This window comes from Eptatretus burgeri, chromosome 17, assembly GCF_056783735.1.
Source record: "Eptatretus burgeri isolate ZD-2024b chromosome 17, Ebu_testis_v1, whole genome shotgun sequence".
In the NCBI taxonomy this organism is placed as follows: domain Eukaryota; kingdom Metazoa; phylum Chordata; class Myxini; order Myxiniformes; family Myxinidae; genus Eptatretus; species Eptatretus burgeri.
This window is the reverse complement of record NC_140977.1, coordinates 11,785,707-11,804,576: the sequence shown is the minus strand read 5'-3', so window position 1 is coordinate 11,804,576 and position 18,870 is coordinate 11,785,707. Positions and strand designations below refer to the sequence as shown.

At 45.4% G+C, this 18,870-nt stretch overlaps 1 protein-coding gene across 4 annotated transcripts in view; it reads left to right on the top strand.

The window, feature by feature from the left end:
- The window catches only part of LOC147009322 (uncharacterized), a 72,584-nt gene extending 54,985 nt beyond the window's left edge, over positions 1–17,599 (top strand). Inside the window, exons 5-7 of one of the 4 annotated variants that reach the window (XR_015052832.1) lie at positions 1,829–1,972; positions 11,904–12,062; positions 14,316–14,454. Coding sequence is in view for 3 of the 4 variants with exons in the window: in XM_085861880.1 (XP_085718006.1) it covers positions 1,829–1,972; positions 14,316–15,715 (1,544 nt within the window). In the remaining variant the exon portion in view is untranslated. Of the gene's footprint in view, positions 1–1,828; positions 1,973–11,159; positions 11,605–11,903; positions 12,263–14,315 lie in introns of those variants that run through there. The other 3 variants (XM_085861880.1, XM_085861882.1, XM_085861881.1) reach the window with 3 other exon arrangements.
- The last annotated feature ends 1,271 nt before the right edge of the window (positions 17,600–18,870 follow it).

Sequence of the window (18,870 nt, the reverse complement as noted above, 5' to 3'; positions counted from 1 at the left end):
AAATGTGCATGCGCTGCGGAGTTATTTGGATAGTCAGGGTTTTCTTTTACATTTTTATATCAACAACAACAACAACAACAACAACTTTTTAACGACGACACCTGCCTTCGCTTCCTTCCACCATCCTCCACCGGCACCATTGCACGCGTGCGTATGAGCATGTACGTGGGCGGAGTCCAATGTGCCAGGTGGTGTTTCTTTGGGCATTGGCGTGTTGGACTTCGCTCCAAATACGGGCATGGCTCCCCTCTCAGCCAATCGGAGGGGTGCAAGCACGTCCGCCGCCTCTGTTGGGAGCGGGCGGAACATATTGCTGTTCGACTTCCTAGTCGAGGGGCGGAGACATGAGCACCTCCCCCTGACCAATCTCGGACGGCCGAGAGATCGCCCGACATGTCTGTCCACTGAGGATGGAATGACGCGGGACGGATTCCTCCCACCTGTGAAGAGGGAGGGATAATTGTGGGGGGGGGGGCGATCGGGTGAGTCAGTCGGTCTTCCCGCCGTGTGGATCGCCTACCTACGAGCCGGAGGAGGATCGCTTGCTTTGCCTGCCTCGTCGCCTGTTTTGCCGGAGGAGCATGCCAGCGCCCGACGCTACCCTCCGTACCTGGTGCTTGGAGCGGCATCGAGTTGCGGGTTCGAGTCCCGCCGATCCAGGACGTCGAAGAACGCACGAGGCGGGAAGGTCCGAGATAGCTCTGGTTTCCAGCTCATCTTCCCTCGAGCTGGGAACCTTCAATAAAGGCCGCGGCCATCATTTCTTCTGGGTATTTGTGTGTGCGTGTGTGTGTGTGTTCTTGGGCCCCGTCTATAAGTAGAAACTGTTAAGTGCCTGTGTTCGCTTGTACATTGACTGCATTTCTCATAGTCGGTTTAACTCTGCTCTTTGTGTGTTCCCTCCCCCCCGCCCCCATTATAAATAAATACCCTGTTAAATGTTTCAGCTCGTTTCTGTGTTTTCTTCATTGGTTTAGCACGGTGCGTGTTGGTCGATTAAAAAGGCAGTTGCTGCCATAGTTGTGCATTTGCACCGACGGGACCTCGGTAACCATCTGCTCGGGTTACGCACGGCTCGAGCACGGTAACGGCTCGTCCCGTTCGAGGTCCGTCGAGGGTGTGAATTCCTCGGTAGCTCTCCACGTGGGGCTCTAGGTATTTTGAAGTTTGGCAAAAAACCCTGTCCCACGCGGTTGATTATTGACGATTCACGGTTCTGTAAGGGACCCGTACCTTCGGAGTTATCGGAAAGGTAGGATCTAGATTCCGGGTGTTCGGTGGAGCTGACTCTACTGCTCCATCTAGCGGTCGTGCTCGCTGCCGATACCCGGCCCACAACAATAGGAAGCATGGATGTTACTGGAATATGGAGCATAATAACAGTGGGCCATCATAGTAGCATGTTCAGGTAACGGTGTTATTTTGTTCACAATGACCACGTAAGGTGATATTATGTGCTTTACGAGTGCATTCTAGTTTTTGTTTGATTCACTCTTTTATCCCTTTCGTTCTTGTAATAGCCTGGTGTTGGCTCAGTGGTTAGAGTGGCGGCTTGGGATCCGAGGGTCCTGAGTTCAAGCCTCGTTGCCCGCTGAATTAATTCACCAGGGGGTTGACTCAGCCTGCCATCCTTCCGAGGTCGGCAAAATGAGTACCAGCTTGCTGGGATGACCGAGTCATTCAAGTATCCTGCGTCAGAGTGGCGACCTGTCCAGGATTGTGCCCTATAGCCAAGGAGACTGCTTCGGCAGCACCAACGCTCTGTACAGAGTATGGTCCCAATGGACTGGACTGTTCTTGTAATACACTGATGTCACACGGTTTGCAGATGAAGCTCCTTTGTTGAAGATGGAAACCTTCCAGAGTAACTCTCTGCAGGTCTCACAAGATGATTTGAACAATGAGCATGTAAAGCAGGAACCGTGTGATTCTCCTACCACTGAGCCGAGCAAACCTGCTCAACTGCTCGAAGGTAAGCCGAGTTATGCAGAGAACATATCACGCTGTGTTTACCTCTTTTGTTTGTTATTTTTACAGATATTGGTTGCATTTGAAATCTCCAGAAATCTTTCTGTACCTTCCTCAAGAAGCAAAAGTTTGAGTCTTCATTTCACCAATGCACTCTGCAGAAATAGCATTGTAAATAACAACCCAAATGAGATTACTGCGACTTGACATGGTCGAAAGATAAGTTTATCACAATGATGTCATCACGTCATACAATATACAGGATATGCATTCCAGAACTGCACCACAATGAAGTAAGTCTTCACGTTTTCCTTTCAGATTGAAGATAAGAAGGGGTCATTCCGTGCCAACTCACCTAAGGGTCCCCAGGTCACCTCCTCAGATTTTGCTGGAAAAATTCTTAAATGTAGATCTATATGGCTCTACCCACCATGCAAAAGATTAGCTTTCAATTCCTCATAGTTTAAAAAATATCTATCTCGAGAGACCTTTGAAATTTGGCTCTAAAAATGCCAAATGTGAAAAACGTATTTTTTTCCAACTTCAGTGGGTTATAATTTTATAATGGACTCCTCGAGAAAGTTAATATTGCAAATATTTACAAATTGGCATCCAAATTTTTCTATTATGGCATCAGATGGCTTCTGGGATGCATATTTCTCAGTCGATAGGAAGCTAAAAATGGTGTTTTGGCCAAAACAAAACGAGCAAAACGAGAAAGATATTTTTTAAACTATGAGGAATTGAAAACTAATCTTTTGCATGGTGGGTAGAGCCATATAGATCTACATTCAAGAATTTTTCCAGCAAAATCTGAGGAGGTGACCTCGGGAGGTTTTTGAAATTTAGGTGAGTTGGCACGGAATAACCCAGAAGTAAAAATCCACATCATTTCTTGGATTGTGTCTGTGATTATCATATATATTGTTACGGTTCTAGGAGCCGTATGCATACAAACATACAGTTGTCCCAAAGTCAGTTATTCCGTAAAGTATATGTGTAGATAGAACCCCTCCTTGTGTTTAGTGGGAAATCAAAGGGGTGCGTTGCGATGCTTTTTTAGTTCGATTAATAAATCTTTATATCCCCTCCATTGCGAACCACAATACCATCCTCTCGCATGGGCTGAACAAAGGCTTGTTTGCCTACTCGCCCAACCAGCGACTCGTTGTCCGAGGCAAAATCCTCTTGCAGTAGTTCTTTTTTGGCGAGTCCGCACGTGTGGAGTGGGCGGGCTTCCCGGTATGGCCGAAACCTGCCCAGAAAGGGCGGCCCCGTGGAAGCCCCATCCAATCAGGGCGAACAGTGACGTTGGCTTCACCAAGGCCCCTCCCCACTGAGGGCAATCAGAAATGTTCTCAGTTCGTTTCTGTCTTTTCCTTCATTGGTCCAGCATGGTTCGGATCTGAGGTTAGCCGGGTCTTTATCTCCGATAATCTGTTCATCCTAGCCGGTACTTCGTTGGTAGTTCCGCTCGGCTGCATCCGATCCAGAGTTGGTAGTTGGTACTCTACCGTAGTTGGTCGAGTGATCCGGTTCGGTCAAGGCGTACCGAGGGCGTGGTTCCCCGGTAGACGACAGCGCGTGGTTAATTCGGTAAATTGGTTCCAGACAAAAAGACCCTACGCTACGCGGTGTAGGTATTGGCGTCCACGGTCGGTGAAGCGACCCGCCGCGTCACGGAATTATCCGTCAGCGATGGCCTACAATTCCGGAGTCTGGTGGGAGATGACGTAGCGGTCATTCTCGCCACCTGTTCCCAGCCCGCAACAATATATATATATATATATATATATATATATATATATATATATATATATATATATATATATATATATATATATATATATATATATCTTCTTTCAGCTGCTCCCGTTAGGGGTCGAGACAGCGGATCATCCGTTATGATCCGCATAATGATTTGGCACAGGTTTTACGCCGGATGCCCTTCCTGACGCAACCCTGGTCGCCTCTTATGACACAGGGATATGGTACACCTATTCTAAAGCCGCTGTCACACCTTGACGATTTAGCCAGCGTATGCCGATATATGAAAATTTTGTCTAAAACGCTGGCACACGTCGAATACGTGATGGGTACGTTTTGTATACGTTAAGACCACGCTGAAAACACTGACATAAGTCGTAGTACGCTGGCTTTAAACGTTGTACTTTTGGGTTGTCCTCAAATTTTTGGATGCTTGAAATTTTACGACTTATGCCTGCGTATGACTCACACGTTCCGCTTCGCTGGCCAGAAGTTGTAGGCACGTTATGCGATCGTTGACACACGTCGACACACGTTACTTGTAAGTTACTCATAAGTTGAAACACGTCCAGGTAATGTTTCGCGTACCCGAAACTTATTTCTAACCTATGAGTAACGTTTTGTAAGCACGCTACACAAACGTTGTTGACACTTCACAACACGTTACTTGAAAAAGACGTAGACGTATTTGACGTCTTCCGGATGACAACAGAACTTAATGAACGCGTTTCTAACTTACAGATACCATATAATGGTGTATTAGCAGCGATTAGGGGAATTGGTATATAAAAAGGGGTTTCGCAGGAGGAACCCGTCTTATTTTTAGACTTCGTGGTGAGTACATGTCGATGTCATTCCGAGAGATGGAGGATACGGCAATGCTGAGACGACAATACCTCCCTGTCCTCGAACATCAACATGACCTCATCGAGTTGACACTGCACCAGTTGCGTGCCAATATAGCCGTGAGAAGAAGACGTGAACGGAGGAGAAAGAACTGGGTCAGACCATGGATCGGGAGGCGACGCCATTACGGCATATATGACCAGCTCATGGTGGAACTCCGGAACGAGGACCATGCATCCTTTATCAACTCCCTGCGAATGCCCCCAGCGATGTTCGACGAGCTGCTAGCCAGAGTGGGTCCAAGGATAACCAAGCATTATTATTAAATCATTTCAATAGTCCAGTGGAAGCGATTTAACTCGTTCAATGGAAACGATTTCAATTGCCGAGCACCAGCGTCCAAAAACAATAGGCGAGTGACAGCCATTTATTAAAAGTGAAGTTGCAGCCTATGCATAGAAAACCTCACGTAATCGTCGACGATACGCTGCCACGCTATGCATACGTTAGACTATCGTTGGGCATAGGTTGTGGACGCCTAAAACACGCTAATCAATCGTTGTTATAACTTATGTATAAGTTATCGAAGCGTTCTGTGTTCATAACTAGTACATTATGCATTTGTCCAAGTCGTTTTGAATACTTTTAAAACTAAAACAAAAAAATAGTTCATCGTGGGAATGAGAAAAAAAAATTAGCCGAAAAGAACATCGAACAATGGTGCAAAGTAGTCTCCCATTCGTGGACGCAACGAGGATCCATCATCACGCTCAACTACTACTTCTGACATGGATATACTACTACTACCAATACTACTACTACTACTACTACTACTTCTACTGACACGCTCACCTACTACGACTACTACTACTGACACGCTCACCTTCTACTACTACTACTACTACTGATAGTATTGACATTGACATCTACTCAACATGGAGTCTGGAACACTGACGGGTTCCTCTTGTGAGGCCCATTTGTATATAACAATTCCCCTAAACGCTGCCAATACACCATTATACGGTAGATGTAAGTTAGAAACACGTTCAGTAAGTTCTGTGGTTGTCCGGAAGACGTCAATCAAATTCGTCTACATACGACAATGTGCGTTTGAGATACGTTACACATAGGTTAAAAATTAAGTTTCGGGTATGCTAAACATTACCTCGACGTGTTTCGACTTATGAGTAACTTACAAGTAATGTGTGTCCGACATGTGTCAACGATCGCGGAGCGTGCAGAGAACTTATGCCAGCATATGCGGAACTTGTGAGCCATACGTCGAGTACGTCGTAAATTTTTCAGCATGCTTGAAATTTGAAGACATACTAGACGCACCACGGAATATGACAGCGTACTTCCTCGTTTTTCAGCGTGCTCCTAACGTATACACAACTTACCCATACCGTATTCGACGTGTGCCAGCGTTTTACACACATTTTTCATAGGTCGCATACGCTGGCTAAATCGTCAAGGTGTGACTGCGATGTTGACACTTCCAATTTTTGGTGGTTCTGATTTAAATCGGCATGCGGCAGCCTTTTAACAGGCTATGCCACGAGTTCGTCGGCGGTACATGCAGCGCGCTATGCCTAAGTTTAACTATCGTTGGGCATAGGTTGTGAATGCCGACAACAGGCTAAGCATTCGTTGGTATAAGTTATCTATAACACAACGAAACGTTCTATGCCCGTTACTTATATGTTATGCATACGACCAACACGTTATGAATACGACCAAAACTTTTTTTTAAACCTCAAAACTTCAGCGTACGCCAACGTTTTACATACATTTTTATACGTTGCTATTTCTGGCTAAAACGTCGTGTGCAGCGCCTTAACCGGGGCATACACCGGGCCCAGTACACTGGTTATCACTTCGCCGACCTCGGAAAGATGACAGGCTGAGTCAACCTCCTGGTGTGTATTAATTCAAGCCGCCAAAGGGACTTGAACTCAGGACCTTTTGGATCCCAAGCCGCTACCCTAACCACTACGCCAACACCAGGCTTTATATATATTGTTACGGCTGTGGAAATTCGCAATACACCATAAAAGGTCCTTAGATCAGTTATGACTCTAAGTTCATGTGTAGTTCGTCCACACCTGTTGTTTAGGGGGAATATGTGTGATTCATCCGGGCTGCGACGCTTTGAGTTAGCCATTTTTCTTTCTCTATCGCTATTTTGGACCATGAAGCCGCCAACAACTCAAACACCACCACCTTCGCCTCTTTACCTTCACAACTCCATCCCGCAAACATCGCTTCACCGCCATTCCCAAATGACGCCCGCCAACCACCAAACCACCACAGCAAACGCCCCACCACCTTCGCCTTTCTCCTTCCACAACCATCAACCACACCACCAGTCAACACCAAACGTCGTGCTGTCCTGGGCCCGTTCGGTGATTCTCGCCGAACGCAGCAAGCCACGAGTGTGAATGCGTTCCTTTGAGGAGAGGAAAACGGATCAGGGAGGCTTCACGCCCCTTTTCTTCCATCCAATGACTAAGCATCGGGTGGCATGGCCCCGCCTCCGAACCCGCTGTGAATGCGTTCATTTTAGGAGAGGAAAACGGATCAGGAGAGGCTCACGCCCCTTTTTCTCCGTCCAATGGGCAAGCGTCGGGCGGTGTGGCCCCGCCTCCAAGCGCGTTTTGATCCGCGAATCTGCATACAAGCTCCTCCCCCGGTCTATAAAGATGCGAGGACAACGCAGCTTAAAAAGTGAAGAAACATGTGGAGAAAGGGGTGCAGAAAAGGGTGCAGAAAGTGGCGCCAGTCGGTGTGCAGAAAGTGGCGCGAGTCGGTGGGCAGAAAGGGGTGCAGAAAGTGACGCTGGTCGAAGGGGGCGGAGCTCGGAGTGGAGGTCGAGGGACGAGTCGCGGAGTGGAGCAGGGACGCAGAAGAGGGCTCAGGGGCGAGAGTTCGCCGGAGTCGGTGTGGTCCCGGGACCCTGCTGGCGGGACGGAGCGTCCGCTATTCCCCTCTCCCGACCCCGAGCATCAACAATTCCCCCCTCCCCCATCCGCGCTGAGATAGCGCCGGTAACCCCGTCCGTTCCCCAACCCAACCGTGGTGCCTGCACGAAGCACGCCTGGAGGAGCTCACCGACCATACCAGGGGCACGGAGTCAAGCGCGTTACGCGGACATTGCGGCTAGCCCACCATCGCGCCACGAGGGTACAGGTAAGACCCCTTCGGTCTCGTGGACCTGGCCGATCACCCAGTTACGTGGCCGATCGCACGCCGGGCGGGCGAAATTCGTCACAATATATATATATATATATATATATATATATATATATATATATATATATATATATATATATATATATATATATATATATATATATTGTTGTGGGCCGGGGGTCAGGAGAGAAAACGACCAGGTGGGGGAAGCTATCTCGGCTCCCACCAGACTCCCCAGAATTGTAGGCCATCACACACAGATAATTCCGTGATGCGACGGGTTGCTTAACCGACCGTGGATGCCAATAACTCAACCGTGTGATATAGGGTCTTCCCGTCGATGGGTTAATCGGGTTACCTAATTAATCACGTGGTTTAATTACCAGGGAAAACGCCCTCGGTACGCCTTGTCCGAACTGGATCACTACCGGATCCGTTCATTTTACCGGATCGGATGCAGTCGAGCGACACTGCCAAGGACGTACCGGCGAAAAGGAACAGATTGTTGGGAATAAAGTTCCGGCAAAGCTCGGATTCGGACCATGCTGGATCAATGAAAGAAACCACAAAAACGAGCTGGGAATATTTCTAATAATAATTTATTAACAATGGGAGAGGAAAGTTATGTGGCACGATCAAGATTTATTGGGGTGTATTGTGCGGAGATAGGGGAGAGTGGTGTGATGCAGCACGTAATAAGCAATTTCCAAAAGCGGACACAGAGCAGACTTAACGCCAAAATAATAACAATAATAATGATAACAATAACAATCTTCTGCCGTCTTACTTAAGCAGACAGGTGCTTTGTACCTGTAATTTGTACCTTTGTACTTGATTACATAACACGCCGCCAATACGTTTCGGAGGGGGGTGGGGGGAATGCTCCGTGGTGTGGTACCCGACAGTTGGCACATCGTCTCTGGCTTCAGCAGCGCGTGTGAAGACTGTGGGCGTGAAGGAGGGGCTTGAGTGGAGAAGTGGCGGAGTCCAGAGTGCGTGGATGGAGTGGTATGCGGGACCAGGTAGGCGGGTGGGGTCAACGTAGTGTGGGCGGAGATGAGGAGGTGGAGTCCAGGCGGCAGGAGGCGGGTCGTGGCGATGTCGAGCAGAGAGACGAGGGCGAGGCCAGAGAGAGAGAGAGAGAGAGAGAGAGAGAGAGAGAGAGAGAGAGAGAGGCGGAGGGACCGCTCCGACCTTTATAGAACTTGCAGCGTGAGGTGGGGGCCACCCTGAAGCGAAGCGTCATCACCTGAATCGGGCGCTCCGATTGGCCCCTGTCCCTCATGTGTCCCGCTAACTTTGGCGGAAAACCGCACCACTTCGTTTCTGGCAAGGTCATCTCAGACAGCGAAAATATTCTGCTCCGACGCCACGACATGACACGAATCACCCACACCAAAATTGGCGCGCGAATTGTCCCGCAAAAATCCCCGGGCTGTGCCCTGGCAACCGGCTGAGGGTCCTGTATGCCCGCTCGTGCGTCCGACCAGCGCCAATCAACGCGCTCGCTCCGCGCGCGCCAATGTGGCCTGCACTGTACAACATTCCCCGGCTCGATCACAGTTTCGCTGGCCGAAGAGACGAGAAGACATTCACCATCGGTGAGGAATCCGCTGCTGCCAGCGAGGTATATTGTTATGGATAAAACCATGCATGTTTCACGAGCGGCGTACGTGTCTGCCTTCAAGCACATTCCATACAGTGCGCGTGGTTTGGCCATTCCGCACGTGGCCAGCGCTCACGTCCGCACGATACTGCTAGCTTGTATGTGGGGCGAACACCAATATGTATTAGGTATTTCGTTGAAAAGGAATGTGCTGCTTTTACTTCGCACACTCGTATCCCGCCCAACCTGGCATGGAGTCGTCTTTATCGGCCTCCATACGCATTTCGTGCAGCGTGGGCTAGCTGTGTTTCCTGTGTTGTGAAAAACACCATTCGTGCAGCCTCTTAAGAGGTATTCATTCGCATGCCTTTTTAATGCAACTGGCAATCTTCCCCAGATCATCGGAAGCTCGAGTCAATAATCCCGCACTGCCAAGTGCACTGTATGACTCTCCGCACACGTTGTGTTGAGGGCTCGCTTGGGAACGAGGGCTCTGCGCTGTTAATGCTCGCGCGTCATCGTTTCCTCGCAGCAGCGGCGCCACACGCACTGGCCTCCGTGAGGGCCCATTTCACAGCGAAAGCGCACATGGCTCAGATTTATCTCAGGAATAATCAGAAAAGAAGAGTGGGGACGAAATGAAGAAAAAATGATGAAAACAAACCTAGCTATGAGATCATCGCAATGCATGCCCCTGTTGTCCCGCTAGACAAAAGGAAAGGGACTATCTACACGTATAATAATGGAATAACTGTCTTGGGACCACTGTCTGTTGGATTCATGCGGTTCCGAGAACCGCAAAAAAAAAAAAAATATATATATATATATATATATATATATATACACACACACACACACACACACACACACACACACACACACACACACACACACACACACACACACACACACACACACACACACACACACACACACACACACACACACACACACACACACACACAGTGCCTACAGTCTGCACTGTCTCAAAATTTTTACCTTTTGCTGCCTTATTGGTCAGAAATTATATATGTATATTTAATTTATTTATGTTTCTTATTTATGAAGGCTTCAGTCACGGACGAAATAGTCCTCATTGAGGCCAAGCCTGAATAAAAGAACTGCATTGATAGAAAAGCAAGGAAAGAGAATAGTCTCAGAGTTTTTGAGGAAATAAAAAAAATCTGCATTTTGAAAAGGGGAAGGTCATAAGTGTTTGGGAAAACGTGAGAAGGTAAAGAGTTCCAGAGTTTGGCAGTCGAATGGAAGAAACAAACATCGTAATGGCCCACCCTTGAGTTGCCAATGGCCACACAATAATCATGTGATGTAGTGGCTTGTCGAATATTCTTTGGTCTCGCTAATGGTGGAGGTACACAAGCAGCAAGTTCTTGCGTGCAAAAACCAAAGTAATATCTGTAGAAAAGAGAAAGAGAGCCTACTATGTGGTGTAATCTGAGCGGGTCGAGTTTTGAAGTCACATTGGTAGAGTTGACATATCTTGGTTGGATAAGTGTCCACCCTCCTAAGTTAATACTTGGTGGAAGCACCTTTGACAGCAATTACCGCTGTGAGTCTGTTGGGATAGGTCTCTACCAACTTTGCACACCTTGATTGGGCAATATTTGACCATTCTTATATACAAAACTGTACAAGATCAGTCAAGTTGCATGGGGAGCGTTGATGGACAGCAATCTTCGTCATGCCAGAGATTTTCGATTGGATTTAGGGCGGGGCACTGACTGGGTCACTCGAGTACATTTATCTTTTTGTTCCTTAGCCACTCCAGTGCAGAAAGCTCACGTATGGACAAGACTGTGTGATGGCGGGTCGTTGTCATGCTGAAATATGAACTTCCGTCCCAATTTCAGCTTTCTCGCAGAGAGCAACAGGTTTTCCTCTCAGGTTTTTCTGTATTTTGCTCCATCCATTTTCCCTTCTTTCCTGACAAGTACCCCAGTCCCTGATGATGAGAAACATTCCCATAACCTGATGTTGCCACAACCATGCTTCACTGTAGGGATGGTGTTCTTTGGCTGATGTGCTGTGTTGAATTTGCACCAAACGTAGCGTTTTGCATTTAGGCCAAAAAGTTCCATCTTGGTTTTGTCAGATCACAAAACGTTTTGCCACAGGGCTTCAGAATCTCCAGAGTGGTTTGTTGCATATATCAAACTGGACTCAAGGTGGGCTTTTTTGAGTCATGGCTTCCTTCTTGCCACCCTCCCATACAGGCCAAACTTCTGGAGTGCTTGGGATATTGTTGTCACATGCACACAGTGACCAGTTTTTGCCATAACAGCATGTAGCTCTTTCAACATTGCCATTGGCCTCTTGGTGGCCTCTCTGATCAGTCCCCTCCTTACTTGGTCATCCAGTTTTGAGGGACGGCTTGATTGAGGTTGGATCTTCGTGATACCGTACGCGTTCCACCTCTTAATGATTGTTTTGACTGTGCTCCAAGGGATATTAAAGGCCTTTGAAATATTTTTATTCCCATACCCTGATCTGTACCTTTCCACAGCTTTATCCCAGAAGTCTTTTGAAAGCTCCTTGGTGCTCATGGTTGAGTCTTTGCTGTGAAATGCACCACCCAGCAGAGGAAACTTTCAAGAACAGCTGATTTTATTCTGAAATGATCTGAATCATCACAATTTAACACTGGTGGAGGCCAATTAACTTGGTGTGTGATTTTGAACGTGATTGGTTGCACCTGAGCTAATTTACAATTGCTATTATAAAGGGGGGGGGCGGGGGTGGACACTTATCCAACCAAGATCTTCAAGTTTTGTATTTTTAATTAATTTTCTCAAATTTGTAGAATTTGTTTTTCACTTGGAAGTTGTGGGTGACGATGTGTAAATAAAGGTGGAGAAAGTCTGATTTAATACAATTTAATTGGAGGCTATAAGGCAACAAAAGGTGAAAATTTGGAAAGGGGGTTGAGACTTCCTATAAGCACTGTATATACAGAGTCTAGTCTTGTGAAGTTCGAACATAAAATGGACATAGGACACAACAGAAAAACAAACAACAACAAGAGGACAAGGGGGGGGGCAGACAATAGCATAGTTGAGGGACAAAATAAAGAGAGAGACATTGAAGATGAGGGAAATGAGGACGATTAAGGAATGGGAGAGAACACAGGGGATGGACAAGATTGATACAGAAGCAAACCCTCAGGAAGGAAAAAACAGGAAAGTTGCAAAGAATTGGGCTTGGGGAGGGTTAACTGGGGTAGTAAAGATCATGGTTTTGAATGGAGGACGATCTGAGATTTTGGTGAACAGGTCTGAAAACCTGGAGGGAAGATCGAGATTGAAGATATTGTGGAGGTTCATTCTACGGTTGGAAGTAAAGAAGAACCCTGCAGAAACCTGGGGCGAGGGAAGGCACATAAGGAACAGAGGGTGCAAGACCAGAAAAGAAATGGTAGAAGACAAAGAGACTTTGAAAATAATTTTTAATATAACAAGCTCAAATGAGCTAAGATCCTCATCCTCTTAATGATGACGTCATAAAAATTGAATATGACGTAATTGTGATATATCAGGTTTGCGATAAATTATCTGTGCGAATGCCCGGCTTGATTCCTGCAAACAAAATTCAAACAGCTTGCCTAGTTTCGGAAATAATGGTATAGGCGATTTCCATGAGGGGCGATATTATGACGTCAACTTTTTTTCTAGGAAGAATTTTCAAAATTGGAGATGGTTACTGCCTGCGCGTGGGCTTTCTGCATATACATGGCAAGTTTCACGAAGATCCGATGAAAACTCTGGGTTGTGAAACAAAAAATGTCAAAAAAAATTTATGACGTCATAGTGATGTATCATATGTAAGCCTGGTGTTGGCGCAGTGGTTAGGGCAGCGGCTTGGGATCCAAAAGGTCCTGAGTTCAAGCCCCGTTGGGCCACTGAATTAATACACCAGGGGGTTGACTCAGCCTGTCATCCTTCCGAGGTCGGCGAAATGAGTACCAGTGGACTGGGCCGGTGTATACCCCGGTTAAAATAGGTGTACCATTTCCCTGTGTCGTAAGAGGCGACCAGGGTTGCGTCAGGAAGGGCATCCGGCGTAAAACATGTGCCAAATCACAATGCGGATCATAACGGATGATCCGCTGTGGCGACCCCTAACGGGAGCAGCCGAAAGAAGAAGAAGAAGAAGAAGAAGAAGTGACGTATCATATGTGTGGTAATTCATCTCTGCTAATGACCTATTCGATTCCCGCAAACAGAATTTAAAAAGCTTGCCTAGTTTCGGAGATCATTTTTTAGGCGATTTCCATTAGCGGAGATATTTTGACGTCATAACTTTTTTTTCTCGGAGGAATTTTCAAAATCGGAGATGGTTTGTGTCTGCGCAGGGTATTTTTACATATATACGCCAAGTTTCAGGAAGTTTCGATGAAAACTGTAGGCTGTGAAACAAAAAAAGTCCACAAGAAGAAGATGAAGAACAATAACGTGAGTAAGACATAGAGATCCTCCACGAGGATCTATAAACAGACAGAGTTTTGTAAAGCATTAGTTGAGGAACAAAGTCTTCTCTCCCTTTCAAGCTACTACCCCTCCTTCATTCTACGGGTCTGAAAAATTATGCATCTGGAATCAATTTTTGATTTGAATCAAGGTAAAGGGAGACCTTCAAATATATAAACAAGGAACACACATCATACCTTATTATCTGCTGTCCATAATGATCGAATAACCTCTTGTAAGGTAGTTTGTGTTGTCACTGTTGCATGACATTTGAGAACATCAAAAATTCTGCCATTTTTTTCAATGCTTGATACGGAGCAGCTTCGCCACGGAGTGAAGGACAGAAATATGGCAAATGGTTAATCGAATCTGAGTGAAATATTTGTCAATTACACAACATTTTTTTTAAGTTTTGGTGAATTTTGAATGCTTTTTGTGCTTTGTCTTTCCAGCGAAACAAATGGAACTGGTTTCTTGTTCCAACTGTTCCCAGTTGTTCCACTCAGAAGTTGACAATCGTCACATGACACAAACTGTTGGTCAAGAAACTGATGCGTTTGACATCGTGTCTTACAACCCCAGTTGCAAAAGCTGCACCGAGACCCTCAAAAATATCAAACGAAGTGAGAGACCACACAAGTGTTCTGTTTGTGCGAAGGATTTTGTTTCTTTATTGTGTTTTCATGAACATCAAAGAATACACACTGGAGAGAAGCAAATGGAGATAACCACCAAAGAGAAGCCCTATAAATGTTCTGTGTGTCTCAAGGCTTTTAGTGTTTCGCAAACTTTGAAGTATCATCAAAGAATACACCGCGGAGAAAAGCCGTACAAGTGTTCTGTGTGCAGCAAGGATTTTGTTTTTTCTTCACACTTGCTTCAACATCAAAGAATACACACGGGAGAGAAGCCACACAAGTGTTCAGTGTGTCTTAAGGCCTTTGGTCAGAGAGGAACATTAATAAATCATCAAAGAATCCACACGGGAGAGAAGCCCCACAAGTGTTCGGTGTGTTTTGAAGCCTTTCGTCAATTAATTTCCTTAAAAATTCATCAAACAACACACACGGGAGAACAGCCATACAAGTGTTCTGTTTGTAACAAGAATCTTTCTTCTTCCTCACATTTGTATCGACATCGAAAAATACACAGCGGAGAAAAGCCGTTCAAGTGCTCCGTGTGCAGCAAGGATTTTGATTCTACATCACATTTGCATCAACATCAAAAAATACACACGGGGGAGAAGCCCTACAAGTGTTCTGTGTGTGTTAAAGCATTTCTTCATCGAGGAACATTAATAAATCATCAAAGAATCCACACAGGAGAGAAGCCCTACAAGTGTTCTGTATGTTTTGAAGCCTTTGGTCAATCACTTTACCTGAAAGTTCATCAAAGAACACATACAGGAGAACACCCACACAAGTGTTCTATTTGCGACAAGGATTTTATTTCTTCGTCATGTTTGTATCGACATCAAAAAATACACACAGGAGAGAAGCCGTACAAGTGTTCTGTGTGTCCCAAGACCTTCGGTCTTTTGTGTAATTTGAAGAACCATCAAGGAATACATACGGGAGCAAAGCCCTACAAGTGTTCGGTGTGTCCCAAGACCTTTCGTCTTTCGCAAACAATGAAGATTCATGAAACAACACACACAAGAGAGAAGCCATACAAGTGCAATGCTTGCAGCAAGGTTTTCGGTCATTCCTCACACTTGTATCGACATCAGAAAATACACAGCAGAAGAAATCCGTACAAGTGTTGTGTTTGCAACAAGGAATTTATTTATTCCTCATCAATGAAAAGACATGAAAGAATTCACACAAAAGAGAAGATATCATCCTCAACATGAGACAGGTTTTCACACCGAAGGAAAAACCCGAAGCAGTAACGCCCGACCCCAAAACCGTCACAAGCAAAGCCGCAAATGAACAGAATGAGTTTAAAAGAAGTGAGCTCATCTATAGAGGAAACAATCCTCTCCAGCAAAGTGTATTACACGCACAATGGCTTGGGGATATACAGAAGAGGACAACGTTTCCAGGAGCAATTGAAAAAAACTCAAATGTATCTTCAAAATCTGATAAATTTTCACTTAAAAAGATCACTACGGTCAAAGAAACCCACAAATGTGAATCCGATATCAGAACAAAGGAAATAACTGGTGAAATCAGACAACCAGCAACTTAAGACCAAAGAGAAAGACCCATCAACATAATTGAGAAAAAATAAGTAAAATTGGTTAAAAATGGATGTTGCTGAAGGCCTGGGCACGTGTCAGACATAAATGCTGAAAATGAGACACTGCAACACGTAGATATAACAATTTGGAAAACCCTGAGAGTATAAAAAACGACATTGGGAGATATATAATTTATTGTTTGACATTCCCACTTTATGCCTGGTGTTGGCTTAATGGTTACGGTGGTGAGCTTGGAATCCTAGGATCCTGAGTTCAAATCTCACTCAGCTGTTGAATTAATACCAGGTGGGGTTAACTCTGCCTGTCATCCTTCTGAGGTTGGCAAAATTAGTGCCAGCTTGCTGGTATTCTGTGTCGGAGTGGCGACCTGTCCAGGATTGTGTCCAATAGCCAAGGAGACTGCTTAGGCAGCACCAACGCTCTGCACAGAGTATGGTCCCAATGGATGGATGGATTCCTACAGTCCATATATTAAAAAAAAAAGATGTCCTCAACAGACTATGATGAGTGTGCACAACTGATGGACGGCCAGAAGACATGCGAACTCGACAGCAGCTGGAGTCACGCTCCTTTCGAAGAGCCGAAGACCATGAAGTTCCGACTGTGGTGAGGAGTGAGTCCGTGCATCAAGGTTGAATTCAGAGTACGGCTCGTCACCGAAATTCCAACGGCAGTGCTTCATGACAGCCGAGTGAAACCTTGCAAACTCATCCCCAGAGGAAGAGTATGTTTCGCCAGCTAACTCCCACCGGTCAACAAAAGCCGAGGTCGAGAGAATGAAAGTAAGTGCAGCGGATGCGAGTGTTGAGCACGACAAGGATGGGCCCCCCGTGAGTGGAGAAAAGGAGGAAAAGGAGGATGATCATGAGCAGGACTATTTTTGGGGGGATTTATTTTCTTGCCAACCGGTTTATAAATGCTTTGCCACAGGGTTTCTTTTTCTCCGCAAACTTAAATATTTTTCATCAACACTGGAAATACTCATTTACTTGATCAATCGATTCATTCCACAACAATGGTTTCAATGCTTTTCTTTCACACAAAAGCAGTCACAAACAGTGGAATTTTACCTTCCATTTGTTCAATCCAAACTGACAAAAATCATCACAAATGTACCAGAATCATTTCCTCCAGACATTCATCAATTTTAAAAGTTGTTTCGTGTCCTCCTTTCTTTTCCACATCCCCCTCGTTTTACAGCCAGCAGTGAAGTCCACGTTTTTCTGTCTGGGATCCTTTAATTGCAATCTTCATGAAAGGGGAACCCAAACATTTTTGGGTTTTTTTTTTTAACATTTCACTATATAATCGTTTTGAACTGTGGAAATTCCTGCTGTGTGACGAGGTTTGTGACACCTGACGACTCAGGGTAATGATCATTGAATGTGCTTGATTTCTTCGACAACAAAATGGGATCGACATTTTAACGCTATAACACTGGGTTGAAGATGGTTGAAAATGCTTTGAACACATCTTGATTGTTTTTGTTTTTCTTGTTTTTGACCATGTTGTCCATAAATGTTTTGTAACAGTTTTCTGCCTCATTTCCCTTTTTCTACGACTCGTCGATGAAGCACCCATCCATCCTCACTGTGGCAAGTTCCACATTTCTTGGCAACATTTGTTCCAACTAGTGGAGTGGAGTAACTTCTTTAAGGCAGTGACACATCCTTCAATCTGTTTGTTTATTATTTACAGTCAAGATTTTCTCTTTGAAAGGTCTTTGACCTGGGATAAATAGGTAGATGAGAGGGGGCTTTGTTACATTTCAAATTATTTCTGTTGGGGACCGCAGTGCGGCCGGGGCTCTCACAAGAGGGTATTCCGGTCGTAGAAGGAGAGGGCAGAATGAGTAAGGCTACATGCAATCAAAACAAGTAAGTGTGTGTGTGTGTGTGTGTGTGTGTGTGTGTGTGTGTGTGTGTGTGTGTGTGTGTGTGTGTGTGTGTGTGTCTGTTTGTCTCCATAACTCCAAAACCATGAAACCTAGCAGCCTAAAATTTTGCAGACATACTAAGGGAACTCCAAGGCAGTGTATGATTGAAAATTGTGTGTTTGGGTTAAATTAAAAACACCCCTTTTGAAGATAGTTAACACACTTTTAAAATTATCCTTCAGCAAGGCATCATCCTTGGTCGGTTCTCTGTCACCTTGGTGGAGTCTTAATTCGCCATTTTGTTTGGCCTCTTCAAACATCCCTTGCTTTGGAAACACAATTGACCGTCACGGACTAATTAACGTCTATAATCAAAATATTATATCTGATTTGAGAATCAGATCTCGTGAACTTAATAAGTGTCGAAATCTGGAGCGAAATTTTTTAAAATGACCAATTTTTATAACTCAGTGTATTTATTGAAGAAAAAGCATTCAACTTAACTTTTTCTACTGTTCACACGATTATATTGAGTGAACAAAAGATTAAGGAATGTGCAGAAAGTGGAACTCCATTGAGCGCCATGCCATGCTCTCGACCCTGCTTTAACATGCCAGAGCAATACAGTCCACAGGGGTCCTTTTTTTGGCAATTACGTACGCAATTTTCACTGTTTTGTGCAATCTGCTTTCATTACTGCATATATAACCCCCCCCCCCCCCGTGGATGTCTTGGAACCCTCCGTCAGGCAAAGAACTTTGTCTCCCAAGGGACACTGGATATCATTGACCAGTCGCAGGGCCAGGTTTATTGGAAGGGCTGAGCTGTTCAGGGAGTTGAAGCATAAAACTATACGTGCGCTGAGGGCGGACAAGGAGGCCTTTGGGTGAATAAGCTGTAAAAGGGAAGAGCATCATCCGTGGTCATG